The sequence below is a fragment of the Lepidothrix coronata genome, unplaced genomic scaffold (assembly GCF_001604755.1).
Source record: "Lepidothrix coronata isolate B3197 unplaced genomic scaffold, Lepidothrix_coronata-1.0 Scaffold91, whole genome shotgun sequence".
Lineage (NCBI taxonomy): Eukaryota > Metazoa > Chordata > Aves > Passeriformes > Pipridae > Lepidothrix > Lepidothrix coronata.
In genome coordinates, this window is record NW_016690271.1 from 691,620 (window position 1) to 713,111 (window position 21,492).

At 42.8% G+C, this 21,492-nt stretch overlaps 1 protein-coding gene across 6 annotated transcripts; it reads left to right on the plus strand.

Annotated features, from left to right (window-relative positions):
• The first annotated feature begins 13 nt into the window (after positions 1–13).
• On the plus strand, positions 14–20,446 carry TRPV1 (transient receptor potential cation channel subfamily V member 1). Of its 6 annotated transcripts, XM_017821525.1 has the most exons (19): positions 14–2,011; positions 2,888–3,079; positions 5,261–5,576; positions 6,132–6,298; positions 6,597–6,749; positions 7,113–7,253; positions 7,698–7,996; positions 8,571–8,747; positions 8,981–9,145; positions 9,413–9,508; positions 10,107–10,177; positions 10,634–10,799; positions 11,533–11,599; positions 12,041–12,357; positions 12,942–13,069; positions 13,322–13,437; positions 13,994–14,150; positions 14,875–15,017; positions 20,344–20,446. In XM_017821525.1, the coding sequence occupies exons 3-18, from the start codon at positions 5,275–5,277 to the stop codon at positions 14,975–14,977; spliced, it is 2,625 nt and encodes an 874-aa protein (XP_017677014.1). In that variant the 5' UTR covers positions 14–2,011; positions 2,888–3,079; positions 5,261–5,274; the 3' UTR covers positions 14,978–15,017; positions 20,344–20,446. The 6 variants fall into 6 exon arrangements, 4 of the variants coding, with proteins under 4 accessions (XP_017677014.1, XP_017677015.1, XP_017677016.1 ...); XR_001875880.1 differs by lacking the exons at positions 14,875–15,017; positions 20,344–20,446 and having other exon boundaries at positions 8,930–9,145; positions 13,322–13,860; positions 13,994–14,102; XM_017821526.1 differs by lacking the exons at positions 14,875–15,017; positions 20,344–20,446 and having other exon boundaries at positions 8,930–9,145; positions 13,994–14,376.
• The last annotated feature ends 1,046 nt before the right edge of the window (positions 20,447–21,492 follow it).

Here is a 21,492-nt window from a genome sequence, read left to right on the forward strand (position 1 = left end):
TTCTGGGTCTGCACATTTCGGTGCTCTGTCATTCCCATTTGTGAAATGAGCAGTAATTACCACATTACATTTGTCTGAGTGACTGGGAGAGATCCATTAACTTCCTGCATAAAATGATACTTCACACGAGGCTCATTTTCCTGGTAGGAATATGTTTGGAAGGACTAGGAGAGAAGAGCAGCTGTAACTTGGTCTGATGCTTTCATTAGAGACTTCTTGTCCTTAAGCTGTCTCACAACATACAGACAGGCTGCAGACCAGGGTGTCAGCCTTGTTTGGGGGGGTTTGGTGGCTCCTGCACGGAACAAATCCCAGTCTTCATGGACTGCATGTTGTCTCTGTAAAAGGTGGAATGATACCTTGGCTTGAACATCGACAAAATAGTGAAAATAAAACATGGAGGGTTGTTTCTATTCTATTTTTTTCTACTCTGTTTGGGTGCAGTGGACTAAGGTCAAAGGCATGACTAGGCTGGTACCATGACTGGAGATGCCTGGAGTGCAGGGGTTATAGCCAAGTGGAAAATGCATTTATAGGGTGAGAAGTAATTCTTTTCTTTATTTGACACACATAATTATGTTTGAGTTTTGGATCAGGGCCTCTCTGAAACAGTCAGAATTGTGATAAACTGGAGGAGCTATGTTACTATGTTTGGTCTGAAGGTGTTTCTGGTTCTGCCCTTCCTGTATTGTGTCAAATTAAGCATTAATCAATTAGCTAGACTAATCTGTTTTTAATGTTGGGTATTGCTCATGTGCATTCCCTTAAAATTTCCATGGTTTTGTCCCCTGTATTATGCTCTTAGACTTTATTTCTTCCCTTACTCTTTATTTTAATGTGAAAACATGTTCTAGTTTCAGACTAAACCAAGATACATGTACACTTCTTTTGCTCAAATGACCTGGGGAAGCAAGGAAGGTGTTTCATGTTATCTAGATACAGTTCCTTTACTAGGCAGCAAGTGTTTCCACTGAAATAGGGACATGGATTCCTATCTTGCTCATTAGCAACATCAGGACTGACATTTATATAGTGAAAAAGCTGTGCTGAGTTCTGAGATCTTAACTACAGAGATGCTGAATTTCCAACTCCCTCCACCCTCTCTCCATGCATCTGTTCCATGTCGTGTTTAGGGAACTGTTGGCATATGAAGGAATTACAGAGAAAGTGTAGACTAGATTAAAGAAAAGCCTTAACTTGTTATATGTTGTTTTCTCTCTTACATTAGTATAAATTATTTTTCCATCAGCATATCTGCTTTCATTTTTATTGAATAACTGGAAAGAGCTGATAATACTGTTCCAGTGCCCTGTTACCCGTGAGATCAAGTGGCATTTGCTTCCAGGAGCTGGTAAATCATGGCCTGGTTTGAGGTTCTATTAGCAAAGGCAAGGCTGTCTCTGAGCTGCAGGCCAGCCCTGGATACATCTTTAGGATCTCTGGCACATCTGTTGATGGTTTTCCATTTGCAGTGATGGAGAGGGCTCTTAGTGGGTAAAATCCCTCTCAAGCACAGAAGTTGCACAAAGCCTTTGCAGCATGTTGGAGGCAGGCCCAAGGAAAAGGAATAAATTCCTTCTTGCTTATTACTGGCTTGTTTTGACAAGCATTCACATCTCCTAAAAACAAGATCCCTGCTGAGATGGAATATGATATGTCCAACAACTATTGCAAAAAGCAATGGAGAAGGAGATAACATCTTCCCAGGAAACACAAGCCAAGGAGCTGCTAAAGGAGGCATCAGGAAGCAGCAGAAAGCTCCCAAAGCACATCCATCGAAGCACAGTGAGACTGAAAGGAGCTGATGCCTGGAATGGGAGAAGAGGGAGAAGGAACATTTAGCAAAAGGCAGCAGCAAGAAGCCAGAGACTGAATAAGGGAGATCCTCCACTGCTCCATGGAGTTTTCCTACTGAGTCCCTGCTTTGGAAATGGGGAAAGAGTTAATTGTGATGTTGAGTGAGAGGCTTTGCTCAGCAAAGCTCCAGGAGCAGCAGCTGAGGACCTGCCTCGTTGGTAATCTGTATTTATGCATTAATAAATAGGCTTGTTACTCCATTTGATACAATGCCATAGGGTGTTCTGAGGAGCATAATTAGTTTGCTATTAAATAGGCAAATGTATAATTCTTTCATACATCTATGGATAGATAGATGGCCAGACTAGAAAGACAGCTGCCTTTTGCAAAACGTAGCACAGATAATTTCATTAAATAATTTCATAATCTACTCAAAACCTCGGGAGGCTTGGGGGTTGCTCCCAGCCTGTCAGCCCAGCCTCTGGAAAAACTCTTTCTCTAGACTAGTTTTTGTCAGAAAGATTGTATGTAAATTATATATTTAACAATATTTGACACAGTTCTTTATTTTTAAGGATGTTAGATCCATCCTGGATTAGATATTTTTCCTAATTACATTAATATTTAGAAGCTGACTGTTACCTATATAATTGAAATAAAACCTAGTAGGGATGTGGAACAATGGAAAGGCTTTAGGACTTTCTGTCATTGGTTCTTGCTCAGCTCTGTTCTGAATCAGCTTGTCTTTAAAATAATTATCTCTAAATTAGCCACTCAAGAAAGATGTCCAGAAAGATGACTGTGGCACATTTTACAAAGTTTTGTAAATTGAAATGAAACTGTGACCCACAGAAACAATTGTTGTCTGGTGGTTTGGGTGGTTTTTTGCAAAATTGAGTGTATTTACGAGGAGGAAATCTGGAGAAGAATATCCATTACTAAATGCAATTAAAGGGGAGGAAAAAACAACAGCAACTCACTGCAATTCTTGTAAAGAGCTCTGCTAAACCTCTGGGAATAGAAGCCACTGATGCTTCTGGTTCTAGAATTGTTCTTAATTATCTTATTGCTCTGTTCTCTGTTCTTCTAGTGAACTTCCCTTGATTCTAAAAATCAGCACATACCACACTTTTGCAGACAAATGAAGTGGAGAAGCAAACTCTGAGGGCTTTTCAGTCCAGGCACCCTGGAGGAGGAATATCTGGCACCAAATTCCTGTAGATCAGTCGGTGCTTACTGAGACTGGACTATTTTTTGGAAGACGGGATTTTTGTCAGTATTTGTAAGTTCTGCATGTATATTTGCTGTTAGTTCTTTTTAAACTCTTTATTATTTGTTATAAGTTGTGATGTGGCAGGGCATTCTATCAGAGATATTTCCTTATCTCATTTATTGTGTCAAATTTCAATGTATAAGGGTTTCAGAGAGTTCAAGTAGTTTATGTGTTTAGTAGAATAGATAATATTTTTTTAAAGAATCCTTCCACAGAATTGTGAAGCTTATTCCCTTGCAAATTCATACTCATGAGGAAATGCAGCTTTGTCTTCCTTATCAAATATATTTTCAACAGGGTTTAGAAAGGAAAGCACATATAATGACTAGAGTAGGTTTGAGCAATTGCCAGGGAGACAGGATTGAGCCTTTTCTGCACATTTTAACATTACATTTATTCCGTGGGAAATAAGTGATTGTATTTTCCATGGCATCTTGCTGATGTTTTTGGCTCAATCCACATTCATTTAAATAAGACAAAAAATTAAAATTGTACATGACTGTATTCCCACTGTATATTTTTCTATTTTTTTATAGAACTGGTTTTATTCCTTTTCTACTGAAATAGTTGTTCTACTGTAATTTTAGTATCCTATTCCAAATGGAAATATTTTGATTTCTTATTTATAGAACAATTAAGTTAATAAGTTATTATGTTATTCTTTCTGAGTGATTCTAAAGACACAAAGAACTTGAAAAGTGAGTGAGTTAAATTGCAGTTATTAGTATTTTGTCCATTTGATGCTGGTTTGCTTCCAGTAATGCTAAATGTGCAAGTTTGGAATTGATGTTTTCTTTACATGGAAAATACAAATGCCTGACCAAAGTTTCTTTCCTGTCTTGCACAGAAAAAGGTAAGTGACCCTTCATGTAAATATGAAGTATTCCCATAGAACTGAAAATCCAGCTTTAATGTACAATGTGGGTTTGCAGACAACCCTCAGAATATTCTTGTGAAGAGAAACAACCTTGAAGTGTGTTTATGGTGTTGTTTTCACACTGAATTTACACAACCACTGTAATGTGGTTTATAATGTAAGGCTTTTTAAAGATTTTGTGACATTCCTGTGCTCAAAGCTGTAGGATTTCCAAGCAATGTAGGATTTCAGAGAATGTTTCTAAGCCAGCAGTATAGCAGTTCGAGTATGATGTATTCCTCTCTCCACTGCTGGAGTTCTAGAACATTTTGAATTCAGTGGCATGAAGATAGCATTTGTCTGATTAAAACAGTTTGATAAGAAACCAAAAAAAAAAAAAAAGGCATCCTGCTCTACTTTCAGTGGAGTATCTTATCTGTGAGGGGGGGGAGGCCCTGGCACAGGTTCCCCAAAGAAGCTGTGACTGCCCCATCCCTGGAAGTGTTCAAGGCCACGTTGGACAGGGCTTGGAGCAACCTGGGCTAGTGGGAGGTGTCCCTGCCTGTGGCAGAAGGGTTGGAATGAGATGATCTTTAAGGTCCCTTCCCACCCAGACCATTCTGTGGTTCTGTCTTTGTTAACTTGTGTCAAGTTCTTTGTGGTTGTAAATCAGACAGGATCAGACGTGTGGTCTTACAGGCACCTCTTATCTGGGGTAACCTTTCCCTTTCTGTTTCTGTGTCTCATGTTTGAGGTGACACTCCTCTCTTGAGAATCACAAGCACCGATTTTCATCAAGCACTGCTATAATTCTGGCAAAGCCATTAAGTGATAGTTTTCCTGTGTGCAGGAAGCCCTCTGTGCTCAGCGTCCCAGACATACTGTGATGGCACAAACAGGCTGTTTTCACATACCTGATATAATCATGAGCATAAATTGTGGCACAAACCAGTTAGAAAGTAGAGAAAAAAAGTAGGGATTGTTGAGGCTTGAGATTGTTTGGGCTTTACCAATGACTGGAGGAGGATGAAGCCCTAGTTTTAAGTAGGAGTCAGCTCTGCAGTGGGATGGCTGGCAAGCTCTGGGATGCTGTGGCTTGCTTTGTCCATTCTGGAATGGGTAAGGGCAGTGGGGACAGGAACAACATGGAGGTAATGACCTACTAAACTGTTCCAACTCTGTGCACTGCACAGTGAATCTGTGTCCTTCTGCCTCATTTCTGGGATGAGAGCAATCAATCCACTCCCTGCTGTTCATGGAGAGTGGCCCGAGGCAAAAGGGGACTCGTGGCCCTGTAAAATGCTGACTTGAGGTGTTTGTGTCCTTCCTCACAGACTGCCTGCTCATCATGTCTTCAATTCTTGGGAAGATGAAGAAATTTGGCAGTTTTGACATGGAGGAATCTGAAGTGGCAGATGAACACACAGAAGGGGAGGAGTCTGTCCTGGAAACATCTGACAACTCCCCGGGCCCACCCAGCACCAGGGCACAGCCACCCAAAAGCAACATCTTTGCAAGGCGTGGGCGGTTTGTGATGGGGGATAGTGACAAGGACATGGCTCCCATGGACTCCTTTTACCAGATGGATCACCTGATGGCACCTTCTGTCATCAAATTTAATGTCAGTTTGGAGAGGGGGAAACTTCACAAGTAAGTTTGCCCCTTCACAAGATGTGGTTGTAAGGAATAGTTTGACAAGTGCAGACCATGGCTCTTAGAGCACCGTTTGTTCTCTCCACATAAGCATGACTGGTTTTTTTCAGTTTCACTATTTTCTCTGCCAAAATAAGGAGTGTTGCAACTGAAAGGGACAATGGCTGTTTTGGCATCTCTGAAAATTCAGAGAATCCGTGGATATTTTGCCCAAAATTAGCAGTAGGCCTTAATTGACTGTTCAGTGAATGGACATCACTCAGAAGAGAACAAGGGATTGCCTGGCTCCAGGCCTGCAGTTTCACTGCCATACTTGAGTACCTCTTCTGAGTCTTGTTGTCAGCTTTTCAGCAAGTGATACACAACTTTATCAGAACAGTTGCTTGCAGGCTTTGTTGATCTTGTAGTCTTTGCAGATCCATCTATTCTAACCTGTACTTACTACTTCACACAAGCAAATGAAAAATAGTATTCTGTTAGTTTTATAAAAAGTCTGTTAAATCTCTAACTTTTAGTATCTGACTCTTAGTAACTGAAATTTACCCTTGTTAGGCTCCTGTCTGCAGATTCCATCACAGGCTGCTCAGAAAAAGCTTTCAAGTTTTACGATCGCAGAAGGATCTTTGATGCTGTAGCCCGAGGCAACACAAAGGACCTGAGTGACCTGCTACTCTACCTTAATAGAACCTTCAAGCATCTCACAGATGAGGAGTTCAAAGGTACCCTTTGGTGGCACATACCTTCAGTTGCCCTCTTCTTCCTCCAGTAGTGCTCCTGAGATGAAAACAAAAAAAAGATAATTATGTTATATGTCTGCAGGAGGTCCTTTAATAGCCACTACTGCCCTATTGATTGGGCAACCCATTGATTGTAAGGTTACAGGAGCTGAAATGTTTTGTGAAAAGCCTAAATGAGTTTCCTTGTCTTTTGAAAAGCACCTCATTAATTCCTGCTTGCCTGGGTATAGATGGTGGATCTGTAATAACTTCAATACACCTTCAATCTTTTGTGTTATAGAGCCTGAAACTGGGAAAACCTGTTTACTGAAAGCCATGCTGAATCTGCATGATGGGAAAAATGATACCATTCCCTTGCTGCTGGATATTGCAAGGAAAACTGGAACTCTGAAAGAGTTTGTTAATGCAGAATATACTGACAACTACTACAAGGGTAAGAGAAATGGCTGCTACAGGGGAACCTTAGGGTGCTAAGACTGAGAGTCTTTTTCAAGAAGCCTTATGCTTGAGGATGCAGCACCCCAAAGTTCCAGTGTGTGATTAACAATCTGTGCATTTGTGCTGGGAGTGTGTTCTGTGCAATATTCTGCCATTTTTTATATACAGTGATTAATAGCAAGTTCAAGGAATGTCCATTTGCTGTTTGTGGGGGTTTTTTTCTGTTCAGTTCTAGAGCTTTTTGGTCTGCAAAGCTCTCAGTTCCACCATCTGACATGGAGCTGAGTGAATTGCAGTGCTGAAAGCTCTCAGTGTGTACTAAGTGCTGAAGATTTCTGTCTGATGGCTGTCTCTGCAGGCCAGACTGCTCTTCACATCGCCATCGAGAGAAGGAACATGTACCTGGTGAAGCTCTTGGTCCAGAATGGAGCAGATGTTCATGCACGAGCCTGTGGGGAGTTCTTCAGGAAAATCAAAGGGAAATCTGGCTTTTATTTTGGTAGGAGTGAGCTCAGTATGGGCTTTATTGATTGAGTTATCCTAGCATCACCCCAAGTGCAAGCTGTTAAATAATCCTGTTTATGTGGGACTAGAGGCTCAGATGCCAGATGGGTTGTTCCACCATCGGGACAAATATTTACTCCTGAGCTTATAAACTGATCTTATAAACAAACACAGTTGGTAGTTGATGGCGTTCAGTGTGAGCTTGGTGTTCTCTGAGCACTGCATCCTTTGACAGGTTGTAACCTTCTGCTCCTGTCCTGTCAGTGCTTTTTTTAAGCAGCTGTGTTTCTGTCATGCAGTTAAAACCAAAGAAAATCTGATTCTAACAGCTATCACAGGAACTGGTGCTGCGTCAGAGGAATCCACCTTTTCTTAGTGCAAGATGAAAACAACGTGAACTTCATATTTTCTGACCACTCCTTCCCTTTGCTTCCTGTAGGGGAGCTGCCCTTGTCCCTGGCTGCCTGCACCAACCAGCTCTGCATTGTGAAATTCCTCCTGGAGAATCCCTACCAGGCTGCTGACATTGCTGCTGAGGACTCCATGGGCAACATGGTCCTGCACACCCTGGTGGAGATTGCAGATAACACTAAGGATAACACCAAGTTTGTAACCAAGATGTACAATAACATATTGATCCTTGGTGCCAAAATTAATCCAATCCTGAAGCTGGAAGAGCTCACCAACAAGAAAGGGCTGACTCCATTAACTCTGGCAGCCAAAACAGGGAAGATAGGGGTAAGTGAGAGAAGGTGTTTAACTGTCCCGTTATTGTATCAAGTTATAGAGAGCACGTGTAAAACATTTATGCAAGATGGGGTTTGTAACTTTATTGTTGGGGCCTTTTAGTTAATAGAAACTGAGGCTGCAGTTTAACATGCAAACCTGCAGAGCCCTTAAAGGCCATGAAATGTGTGTGTGTGTATGTGCCCAGCTGGTGTTATTCATACACCCCTGGCAACCCAAGAGGAAACCACTGGAGCCCTTGTACTTTTGACTGCTGTTATAACTCATTTTCTGGCAGTCCCCATTCACAGTGATTGTGTGCTCAGAGAGGTGTAACACACACCTCTGCTTTTCTCTTGCAGTTTTGAAGCAGATAATGCCAAGCTGTAAGAGGTATTTATATTTCTCATCTCCCAGCATCCAGTAAGAAAATGAATTGTGTTTCCTTGAGAATGCAGTCCTCCAGTGGTTTGGCCTCAGCTCAGTTAGACTAGGGAGAAATTACCCATCCTTTCATGTGGAGATGCTGAGGGACAAGAAGTCCATTAGCACTGACATGTTGGTTGTATTGTTCTTTTGCAATTAGATTTTCGCTTACATCCTCAGACGAGAGATCAAAGATCCCGAGTGCAGACACCTGTCCAGGAAGTTCACTGAATGGGCATATGGACCTGTCCACTCCTCTCTTTATGACCTGTCCTGTATAGACACGTGTGAGAAAAATTCAGTTCTGGAGATTCTTGCCTACAGCAGTGAGACACCAGTGAGTATTGCACCTCCTTTGCATTTTATTCCCAGGCTGGGGGACTGCTGGGGAAGAGCTTCATGTTCCGCACAGTGCACCTTTTGCCTCCTTTCCATAAAAGAGCAGTCACCCCTCCTGAGTTTAAGGGAATGAGAGAGAACATTTGCTGAAGATGAATATAATTTGTTTTTCTTTCAAAGTCTGATACATACTGGTCCCAGCAAGACTCTCCTCTTTCTCCTTCTGCTCAGAACCGGCACGAGATGCTGCTGGTGGAGCCCCTTAACAGGCTCCTGCAAGACAAGTGGGACCGGTTTGTCAAACACTTGTTTTACTTCAACTTCTTTGTCTATACCTTGCACATCAGCATCCTCACTGCAGCTGCTTACTACAGACCTGTACAGAAGGACCAAAAGGTATGTCACTGTGGCATGTGTCAGGGGAGCCAGCCAGTGCATGACATCTCAGATCTGCCTCCCATTTGAATGTGTGCTCCTAACATCAGAAATGTCCTCTTTCCTGAAGGGAGGAGGGAGATTTTGACCCTGCTTGATTCCCAGTCTTGCTGCAGCACATTCAGAAACTTAACCTGTTGCCCCCCACAATGTAGTTGCTTTAGGCTGCTGGCAAGGCCAGGTTTTTCCTGTCTCCAGTTCTGCTGAACATCTTCCTGTCTTATACAGCCTCCCTTCACCTTTGGTTACACCACTGGGGAGTATTTTCGAGTGACTGGAGAGATCCTGAGTGTTCTGGGAGGCCTCTATTTTTTTTTCAGAGGGGTAAGATATTTGAAAATTTCCCTTTTGCTGTTTGAATAGATGTAGGGGAGAGTCAAACAAACATTTTCTATTCATTAGCATTGGCTGCTAAAATGACCCATGTTTTAGTCAAGAGCGACAAGTCTTTTTCCTAGGCCTGATTAGGAGTTCTCAGGTTACTAATGAGCCAAGATACATTTTTATCTATTGATAAAAAAAGCTTCTCCTTAGAAGGCAACGAGCATCTTGGCAATTAGCCTTGCCAAAGCTTAAGGGTGGGGTATTGCAAACAGCCAGCCCTCCACTAAAGGTTACCTGGCTTAGCCTAAAGTCCCCCAGCTTCCCCTTGGCAGCCAATGGAAAGGGAGCAGTGAATCCCAGGTCCTCAAACAGTGACTGAATGGGTTGTTGTCTTCAAAAGAGACACCAGATGTGAGAGAATTCAAGTGTTGCTGGAAGAGTCCTGCGATATTGTGCCAGTGCTGTTTTCCAGCTGTTCTTGTGATTTTAATAGGTACCAGCTCCCTGGTACAGGGCTCAGGGCTCAGTTGATGCATTCACAGGTGATAGTTAATTCCTCCTTGATGCAAACCTGGTCTTGGTTCCCTTTTCTTTCCAGATACAATATTTCGTGCAGAGGCGCCCGTCATTCAAGACGCTGATCATTGATGGCTACAGTGAGGTTCTTTTGTAAGCTCCAATATCTTTGGTTGCATCTCAGCCAGAAACAGATGAGTGTGGGAGATCTGTAGTTCTGGCTGAAGCCACCTGTAATAGGTAGATGCTTTGCTATAATTTCCTGGGTCTTTACAACAGAGAAGCCAGTGGATATCACTGAACAGATGGGTCTGGGGCAGTGACCTCCTTTGGAGGTAAGGCAAATTAAGTGTCTAGATGTTCAGTGACTGTGTCATGCAGCAGAGTTAGGAATAGATCTCCAAGCTGGACTTATACACTGGATGTGCAGAAATCCTCCCACTGCTAAAGGGAGCTTTGCCTCTGAATGTTTGGGTCCTTTCTCTTCCCAACTGGAGTGCACTAAACAGGGGGAATCCCTCATTCTGCTGTACACCCCATGGGGCTCCTCTGTTCCCACCACCTGTGACCAGCTCAGCCCTCTGCATTCAGACCATGCTTGTCTTTCAGCTTTGTTCACTCCTTACTCCTCCTGAGCTCTGTGGTGCTGTACTTCTGTGGCCAGGAACTCTACGTGGCTTCCATGGTGTTCTCCTTGGCACTGGGCTGGGCCAACATGCTCTACTACACCCGTGGCTTCCAGCAGATGGGCATTTACTCTGTCATGATTGCCAAGGTCAGTGCAGGGAGCAGGTGTGCCCAGAGTGGGACACTGCTGCCAACAGCATTCCAGAAGACACCTTGCCATATCTGCCTCCATGATGCCACTGGGAAAGCTCATAACGCTCTGCTAAACTTTGCTGTTGTCTTCTGAGTGAAGTGATAAAATTTAAGTGATGTAGAAAAACCCCCTGCTCCTCATCCATACATTTTAAAGCAGTCTTGATATGATGATGATGATTTTTATTGCCTGCCATGCTTCAAAATAACTATGATTGGACAAGCATGGATGAAAGGAGACTGAGAACGATGTAGACTGCTCTGGTGTGAAATGGCCCAGCTTTCCACCAGCTGGAAATTTCTTTAGGTATAGTTCAAATATTACCAAACAGAGCAATTAACTAAGAGGCTGGCTAATTAACTAGCTGGCTAATAAACCTCTCTGTATGGTGTAGACAGCCAGTCCAAGAGGGGAAGAAAGCTTCAACTGTCTTAATGTGGTTTATACTCGCAAAGAGGAAACTATTTGACAGGCATATGTGTTGCATATGTGTGTAAACTGCTGCATGAATAACAGAGAAAAATGTTTTCTGTATTAAAGTTTATCATCTCAGCAGGATAAACAACAGTTTAATGCATGAACAGCCAGTTCATGCAAATGCCTTCTTGAGCTGAAGCAGGTACCCATTTTTGGTGCAGTTTATATTCAAGTTTTAGCAATGTAAAAATACTCTGTTTTCATGTTGCAGATGATCCTTAGAGATCTGTGTCGCTTCATGTTTGTCTATCTAGTGTTCCTCTTGGGATTTTCTACAGGTAATTTTCTAATTGGAGTTACTTTTTGTTACTTTAGAGAGTCTTGGAAAATGTTATTTTTCAAGTTGCTTAGACTTTTGTTTCCAACTAAAAACTAAAAAATTAGCCTACTTACAAAAAATATCTCTTCAGAATAACAATTATCTGTAGTAGTTTCATACAGCTTTTCATCCCTGGGTCTCCAACTGCTTTCCAAAGCTGATGGAAAAACATTCAGTCATCCTGTTCTGTGTAGAGAAAGCTGAGGCAACACCTTCTGAGAGGTGTCAGTTATAGGGAATATTTATAGGGCAATTTCCCTGGAGTCAGTGTACCATGAGGATAACAAATGTACCATGAGGATAACATGCTTTACCTTTATACTCCTTTCATTGCTTGCAAAGGAATTATGATCCCAAATTGTATTTTCATCCTGCCTATGTGATTCTTCTTTTGCAACAGCTGTGGTGACTTTAATTGAGGATGACAACGAGGGGCAAGAGACAAATACCTCTGACTATTCCCGCTGCTGCCACGTGAGACGAGGCCGCACGTCCTACAACAGCCTGTATTACACCTGCCTGGAGCTTTTCAAGTTCACTATTGGGATGGGGGACTTGGAGTTCACAGAGAACTACAGGTTCAAGTCTGTGTTTGTCATCCTCTTGGTTCTCTATGTCATCCTCACGTACATCCTCCTGCTCAACATGCTCATTGCGCTGATGGGGGAAACCGTGAACAAAATTGCACAGGAGAGCAAGAGCATCTGGAAACTCCAGGTGTGTTGGTTCTGGGAGGCTGCTGTCCAAGAAAGAGGGTGTGGGGAATCATCAGAAATTTCAGAGAGAATCTTTAGGAACCGACATCTTTCTAAATAACAGGTCACTGCTTCTTTCTAATTACTCTGAACAGCTCCTGAAAAAAGTGTATTAGTTCCTTTTCCGTGTATATTTGATGTTTGCCTGAGCAGATGTTCCCAGTGTTCCACAGATGTTCAGAATTTAAGAAAAGAAGTACTTTTGTAATTAGACAAAATTATTTGGGCTTTTGACGATGGAAAATCCTGATCAGACTATGGAGCCAGGGATTATGCAAGGGGAAAAAGCAATCTTTACCAGACTCTCAAAGGCACATCATTTTTTTTTTTGAGGTAAGAAAGGGAACTTCATAGTTCTAATCACAGGGCAGTAATTGAGCATTTTTAATGACATTAACAGAGGGTGATATCTCAGAGGTGGTTACAGTGACTGCTCTAAGATGATGACAATGATAAATACTGAAAGTTTATAAAATAAAGGCAGTATTCAGGATTTGTATGACTGACCAGCAGCCTCTCAGTGCTCTGCTTTCTCTTACCTGGCAGAGAGCCATCACAATCTTGGATATTGAAAACAGCTACTTGAACTGTTTGAAGAGCTCATTCCGGTCCGGGAAGCAAGTCTTGGTGGGGATCACACCTGATGGCCAAGATGATTACAGATGGTGCTTTAGGTAACCTGTTTGTGTGTCAAATGAACAATCTTTTTCAGACAAACAGCATTAAGGCATCTGGTGGTAGGAAGCAGAGCTTTCCCCCTGGAGCACTCTGAAAAGTAGCTCACTAATACTGTCTACAGTAGTCAGTTTAATATGATTTTTAGGTCAGATCTGAGGCTTGAGAGGTGGCAGTTTGTGATAAAAACTCATCCTGGAGTTGTCTGGTGATGCTCAGAATAGATATTGGGTTCGTTGTTCTCTCCCCAGGGTTGATGAAGTGAACTGGTCCACATGGAATACGAATCTGGGCATAATCAACGAAGACCCCGGGTACTCCGGGGACCTCAGACGGAATCTCAGTTTCTCTATTAAACCTGGCAGAGGTGAGGGCTTCAGTGACCTAAATCCTAGTATGGGCTACACACTGGGGACAGTAGCAGCATGGATTAATTGTTAGAGGGCACTCAGTGTTATGAACTTACTGATAATTCAGTAACTAAGTTTATGTCATTTCCCATCAGCACAAAATGCGAAGGATGAAGTGGGCTCATCACTCACAGCAGTTTGACTCTTGGGAATAAAACCCCCATAGATCTGTCATTCTGAATGAAGATTTTACAAGACAGATAAGGTGTGAAGCCTGAGGAGATGGAGCAGTGTATGATGGCAACCAGATAACTAGGAGGAGGCTTTTGGAGGCCCCAAGCCCTACAGTTTGGGAGCTCAGCCCTCAGCACAGAAGTATTCAACTGTGCAATCAGTCTCTGCTGTACTTGCCAGCTGAAATATGGAAAACTCATGCAACAGTATGGGCAAGAAAACCACAAAGCCCTTTCTTCCTGCTTCTTTCTTCTTCTTTCATCAGCTTCCTATTTAAACCACTTGTATATTTGCTGATTCTGTGGAGGGGGAAAAATTAACCATTCCTTTCCTTTGTAGTTTCAGGGAAACACTGGAAAACATTGGTTCCGCTTTTAAGAGATGGAAGCAGGAGAGAAGATAGTCACAAGCTACCAGAGGAAGTCAAATTAAAACCTGTTTTGGAACCTTATTATGAGCCAGAAGATTCTGAGGTGTTGAAGGAGTCGCTTCCAAAGTCAGTCTAATCTTGCTTTATTTTTAGGAAGAAGTTTAATTCTAGTTGCCTGTGTTGGCCCTGCTGGAAAAAGGCCAGAGGACTTAGGAAGTTACTGTGTTCAAGGATTCACTAAGTATGCTAAATAAAATACTTGTTGTTTAAGCTCATGTCTTCATGGTTATTTTTAGCATAACCTTCTGTCTGCTTTTAGAGTCTCCTTCTTTTAAGAAGTATTTTTATGAGCTTCCATACCCCCTGATTTTGTGGCTTTGCTGCCTCAAAACCCAACCAACCAAACTATTATGACACTGGAGATGGACTCATAAAAGAGCAGTGAAAATCACCATAGATATGTTCCTGTGAGAAAAGTTTCTTGGAAAGCAGATAAATAAATGGGACAGGAAAAGAATACAAAATAATAAATGATTTAGAGATGTTATTCTTTTCTCATAACACAAGAACAAATACACTCTGTGAAATTTTAAAGGTTGAATAGTCAAAACCGATGAAATAAATGTTTCTCTTACACTGTCTGAGTAAACTCCAGAAATTCACAGTTATTGTTACTGAGGCTGAAGGCTTAACAAGATCCCAAATTTGACATTTATTTAGATAACAGATGAACTTTGCACAAAGTAAGAGATAGTGGTGATACAGAATATATGTTAAAAGGTCAGATGTATAATAATGTACAACAATAATAATCTTGAAATCAGAAAGTTTTTGTTCTTGACTTTGACAGCAACCACAGGGGGAAAGAAATCTGGTGCTGCAAATCCATCTGGCTGGATTTACAAAGAGAATCAGGAAAACTATCAGAGAGAGAAAATAGGCAGATGTTCTAAAACTACAGATGGGAGCTCTGGAAAGAGAGGAGAGCGTAAGGTAAATTGTTTTGCTTTCTTTCCTTGCATCACTAAAGCACTTAAGAGTTCACAGCCTTTACTGCCCATGTCAGTGTGCACATACAAGTATCCTTAAGTCAGCAGGGTGTTTGACTGTGGGTTTCAGTCGTTCCTGTGGCTGCATCTGAAGAACAGTTGTGCTGAAGTGCTGCTGTGAAACCAGGCCAGAGCACACCCAGCCTGTGCCAGGGCAAGCCCGTGGTGCTGGGCTGTGACACACCCACCGTGCTCTGGGAACACTCACCCGAGTCACTGCAGGTGGAATATGACACACTGGAGGGGCCCCGTGGAAATCGTTGGGAAAACTGGAAATGAAAGACATGGAAAATGGAGCCAACCTTTGAAACACAATTTTCATCAATACAGCCTGTAATTTTTCTGCATTTTCAGATGCTGAAACAGTCATTACTCTTAAAGAGAAGCAATCAATGTATTTACACACAGGCTGCCCTTTGCTGCTGCAACTGTGAGATGAAGTTTTGGGTTGTGTGCCATCACTTCTCTTACTGGGGTCAGGGTTTCTCACCCTGCTCCTTTCTCATGGGGCACTACAGCAATATATTTGAACAAAATCTTCAAACATCCAGCTGCTTTATTTGAAATAGTAGCACCATCTAGAGGACTAATAATTCTTGTTTCTTTGGTTAGCATCATTCAGGACAAATGTAGTTTTGGTTTCATAGAGTTTGTAGGGTAGAACCAGAGAAACTTGCCAAAGGATTTGAAAGAAATGCTTGAAAATAATCAGAATTTAAACCGGAAATAATCAGAATTTAATGTCTCTGGTGGACAGGGAAACCACCAAGGGTGTTTAAAGCAGTGTGTTTAATTCCATACCAATTTCAATATCAAAGGTGTATCTCTAAACACTCGGTAGCAGCCTCTGTAGGTTCCACTCAAGGCTTCATTACACTCCATGCTAAACATGGCAAGAGACAACCCACATGTAAAACAAGCACAGCTAAATAGGCAAGACAAGCTGAGACAGTGTAACAATTTATTATTAAAACTATTTAGAATAAATGTAGAAAGGGGCTGACTAGTAAAACATCGTTGATTGTCTCCATGCCTTTGTGTTCCGGGCCAAATTTATGCTTGGAGGGACACCAGGATCATGATATAGCTGGAAAGCATTCATGAAATTTCTGTTTTCCCTGGGAGGGATCCATTTCTCATAATTATCAGCCTGACTAGAGGCCTAATCCACTGCTTAAATTCCACCTTGGTTTACATCAAGTGCCTATCCAGAAGGATTGATCAGCTGCCCTGGGTAACCTGAACATATTATACACCTCTGCCTTCCTGCCCCTTCCTGCTCCAAGAAGATTACAAATTACAGGAGACTTCTTAATAAAAACCAGAAATGCCAGAATTCAGACTGAAAACATGCATCAGTATAGTGCTGTGGTTAAGAATGTAAATGCCCTGTACTTGTGGGATAGGGTGGTGCTGGTGGGGTTTTTGGTTACATTTTTAAAATCCCTTAGTCTTGTCTGGGAAGCAAACAAAATTATCCCACTTCTCCAGAGGGAGTTATTACCAACCTCTCAGAATTTCCAGCTATACCATCCCTCAGTTCCTGCAGTGGGCAGAAATTTGTTTCCCACAGATGGGGAAGTAGAGCTTGGCAGTGATACCAACCCATTGTTGCACACATTTATTCAGACTCAGCCAGGGCTCTGTTTGCCAGTTTACTTCCTTCATTTTCATTCCACCTCAGCACAGGGAATTACCTTTGGAGATGAAGGTGGGTCTGTTCAGGCAGACAGGGTGGGATGCCTGCAGGGGACACACTTGCTCTGAAGGGACAGACTCTCATGCTGGAGGGCTCCAACTAACCCCAAGGGAAGAGAGGTGGCTTGTCAGGAAGTGTTTGTCCTTTAAAAATACCTTTGCCAGGACTAGCACCTTTCTGTTCCCGCTTGTAAACACCTGCACTGAGGAGGAGAATGGCCTTGTAACAAATTATCTTTACTTGGGTTCTTTTATGGAGGTTCTGCTCACCTTGGCAGACGTATTTTGCAGGATCTTGCGGAATCTTGAGCCCTTGGGGAGTTTTTTAGTTTGTACTTTGCATAGTTATTTCCCACTGAGCATGTTTAGGAACAACACATGGTTCCCATGCTGTTCTTTGGGGCTTGCAGGTGGTAAAAATCTCTCCTCTCACAGTTATTAGTCACATTAATTTGTGTCCACACTAAGTGCTTAATATGAGATGATCAGGTTGAAAAACTGTATATAACCACCAGTTCCCAATAACCACATGGGCATAAAAGCCAAAGAAATGGAGGGTGTTGATGTGCTCACCTCCTGTCTGAGGGTGACAGCTGTAATTAGCAGTGACTGCAAATGTGTGTGGGATGGAGACAGCAAGAGAGCTGAGCTGGGCTGCCCTGCACTGGGAGGTGAGAATGGACTGATGAACCTGTGGGAAACCAAAGACATGATCTCAAAGTATTTACAGCATTGCCATACCTGAGATGCAACTGCTCTTGTCAGCCATGAAAACTGAACGGTTGTGCCTTTCAAACTCCAGTAATTTCTGAATTAGTTAAGAAAAACGCACATTCTGACTGAAGAACTTGGAGCCACACAGCCTGTTCCTGTGCACTTGTTGTGTCCTCTGCCACAGCTGCAGTGGCAGCTGGAGTGTGAATAGCCCTCGTGCTAATTAAACATTCACATTAATCACTTCTCAGAGCTGCTTTTAGTGGGGTCCACGACAGAGCAGGGCCCACAAGAGGGCCCCCACGCCATGTTTAGGGCTGCTGCTGGTCCCCCTGGGGCACCCCAGAACTGACTGGCCCCAGGACAGCCCCTCTCCCTCTGATGCCACTGTCTTGCTCTGCTGCCTCTGATCATATTAATTATGCAGAATTATATTTATTTTTGCTAAATGCCAGCTAATTCTGCCACTCTTCTGAGGCATCTGTATGACACTGGCACATTCCTCAGTCCTGCATCTTTGCTGGAGCCCCCAGTACTCAAAAATCCACAAGGTGTGTATGCCCAGCAAGTGCTGCTGTGCTACAAAACACAAGGGATCCTGCCAACCCCATGGCTTTAAGGGATAGAGCCAGTGGACTCAGGTTCTGATGCTTCAAGTTTTCAGAATCCCATAAATAGGATTTTTATACAGTGTTTTTCAACAAGCTGTTGTGGTAGATTTTCCAAATTCAAAAAAATTCCAGGTACATTAAAAATGCCCGATATGCTGATGATCAGGCAGTGTCCTGGATGTTTAACACCAGCTTGCACACGTTAGAGAGAATCCTCCTGCAGTGCAAGGTGCTCCTTACATGTCTGCTCCATTAGGCACAGGCATGGATTTACTAGAGCTTGGGAGGAAGGGGTTTTAATTGATGCTGCCAGATGCAGCATAGACATCCTGGGTCTTCTTGATGTGGTTATAGGGCTCTGAAGTGCTTTCCATGACCCACACCATGCACACTGGGATGACTTCTGACTCTGGAATAGTTTCCACAGAGAAAATATGGACCCGATTCCTCCTACATCTGATGTTAATCTTCAAAATACGTGGTGGAGGGCACCTATTTCTCTGGGAAGGAGGAGAAATCAACCAACTGATCTCACTGGATTTCTCTCTTCCTGGTGTGTTGGTGATGCTGTGGCTGAGCTACATCACCATTAGTAACACTTCCCGTTTCAGTGTGCAGGGAATGAGTGGGCTCCAGGAGACGCCAACATTTCCAGAATCACGGAGGTTTTCAGACTTCATCATCATCCAGAGCAGGATTTCTCAGTCCTGGCTCTAATCAGCCTCTAAAATCAACATTTTAGTCACCTGAATGTTGGTTTGAAAACTCGTGTCCCCTGGAATTGCTGTGTCAGCCGGTGAGAGCAACTCCCAATTACAGGAACTAAAGGAAGTGTCCTACTCACTTGGCCTGTAAGAGCATGTCACTAAGTCTAAGTCATTTCTTTCAAAGCTGACATAGTAGGTTTATCCCAGACATTCCTCTTATTCCAGAGGAGAATGCGGATAATGAACCGCATAGAGAAGAGGGATCCTGTCCCCAGTTCCTGTTAGTCAGAGGGGGAAAGCCAGGAGTGTTTAATTGGCAAAGAGGAAGACACAAGGAAGAAAATGTCCCTCATTACCAGAAAGATACAGGAGAGCTGAGTTTAGGGCTGGAAACAGGTAAAGGTTTCTCAAGAGGAAGATTTGCAAGGGCACATGGAAACAGCTATTTCTGAAATAAGCCCTGAATAACTGAAAGTTGAAGCACTGACAAAGAGAGAAGATGATTTACATAATAAAAGAGGTTTTAATTAGAATAATGGGTTGAAACTGAGACAGGGAAAATGTATCCTGAAAAGATGATCTTCCTGTGGGGCACATACAATGTGTGTCTGCCCAAAGAACTCCCTTTGGAATCATGGGAAGTTTCAAATATCAGCCCACATAAACAGATAATCCAGTGCCATCCTGATTGCAAGAATGGGGGACCTGTAGGTTTTAGATCTTGTTTTGGGGAACCAAAGTAACTGAGGGTTTATCTCAATTGGTAGATGTTCACCTTCAGTTCTGCTTCCCTTAATTTCCAGAAATGACTTGACAAAAAGTGGAAGGGGCCTGCAGGGACTTAATTTTGTTATAGTTAGTGAGCACCTCATATGCTGCTACAGTGGATGCAAAGTTTGGGTTTCAGTTTAAGACGTGAGAGTGGGTGAATTTTTGTTCCACTCACATTTTTTACAGGTCTAAATGGATCTTTGGAGGGGGAAGGGGAGCGAACTATTCCCCAGATTTAGATGGATGAGACAGATAAAGATATTTTCCTTCTAAAAGAGGAGATTCAATGTTCCTAATCAAATGACTAAACTATTAGTTCAACCCAAAATTATTATGACATGCAAGTTCCTCCCCAGCTGTGGTGATCACCCTCCAAAAACTGCTTGAGTCAAACAGTGGCAGTACAAACTTGAGCAGAAAAATGTAGTGTATAGGTGGGGCCAACGCTTTCTTCACGGTGTGTTCCCTCAGGCATTTTCATGTTGCTTAATTCCCCCGCACTGCTCAGCCTTACCAGAAACTCTGCACCACAACTGAAGATTTACTGAGGGTACAAGCTCAGCTGAAATAGTTGGAGAATGACCATGACCTAGCTGGGAATGTGAGGCTCAGCAGCCAAGAGAAGGTTGTGCTCTGGGAGACCTCACTGAAGTGTGATGTGTCGCACGGGAGGCTTGTCTCCCTCCTGGGTGACTGTGAACTGAGAGCCAATGGAAGTAAAAAGTGCCATCTCATGGTCTTAAAACTGGTTTTATTTTTTCCTCCAAAGGTTCCATGCCTGTCTGAGCCTCTCCCAGTGACTGTGCACAGCCTGTGGCCCACAGCACCAGCAGCAAGGACACGTTCACAGTACAGGGACAAGAAGCACCCACCACCTCACACATCTGTGGGGTGTGTACAGTGAGGACTGGCAAAGGGCTTTGTAGGTTTGTTCTGTTACTTTTTGCCTTAGGAGTGGCAGGGGACAATTAACAAAAGCACAAATGCAGGAAAAGACACAGGAAAAGAGTTACAGATCCGTTCTCCCCATTGCTTGTTATTGTCTTGTGCTTATCTCATGTAACTTAACCAAGACAAGGGATAACTATGACCTGAAGTCAAATACTGATGCCACTTGCAAAAAGCGGATTTTTACTGCACTTATTTCAACTTATTTCAATACTGAATCTATCCCTGCATAGGGAATTGGCCAGAGGTGTGGGAATTAGAGAGATTCAGGTGGAAGAGATCACGCTACCAGGTGGAGAGAGGGTATAATAAGGGAGGGAGGGAGGCAGCTTTCTTTCTTTGGCAAGGGTGGGGTGGGTGGAAGCTGAGATACAGGACTGGGTTCATCTCTGCTCTGTTATTCTTAGTGCTTACATTAGCATAGTCTCTGGGAGCCCTGGCCATGGTTCAGCAGGGCACTACTCAAATGCAGAATATAAATGTTCATGTTCCCAAGCTCAGCTATTAAGAAGGAAGAAAAGAGCAGAGACAGACTGAAGAGTGTCATGGGCTACTCATTGTGATGAGCAGGAAGGAGTCTCAGGGCAGCAGCACTGCAGCTGGAGAGCTGCTTGAATTGGGCCCAGGAAGCATAGTTTAGAGGAATAGGAATTAATTAGGATGTCTAACTGTTGGATAATTATGGCAGTCCCAATAATAATGCTGTTTCTTCGGACTCCTCCACCTTTGTTTTTTTGCCCAAGCAAAAGAAGCAGCTGCATAGTGACATAGTTGTACTGGAGGCTTCAGTAACTCTTCTCTATCTTTCTGTGAATGGGACTGTTCTTTTATGGCAAGAATCCTGGGGGATAAAATCTCCAGGCATGTATATCATGCAAATATGCATAACAACATTGCTGAAGAGGCTGACTTGTCCCTGCAGTCCAGACTGCACCAACTGGTAAGTGATACCCCAGTATTTTCCTGGAAT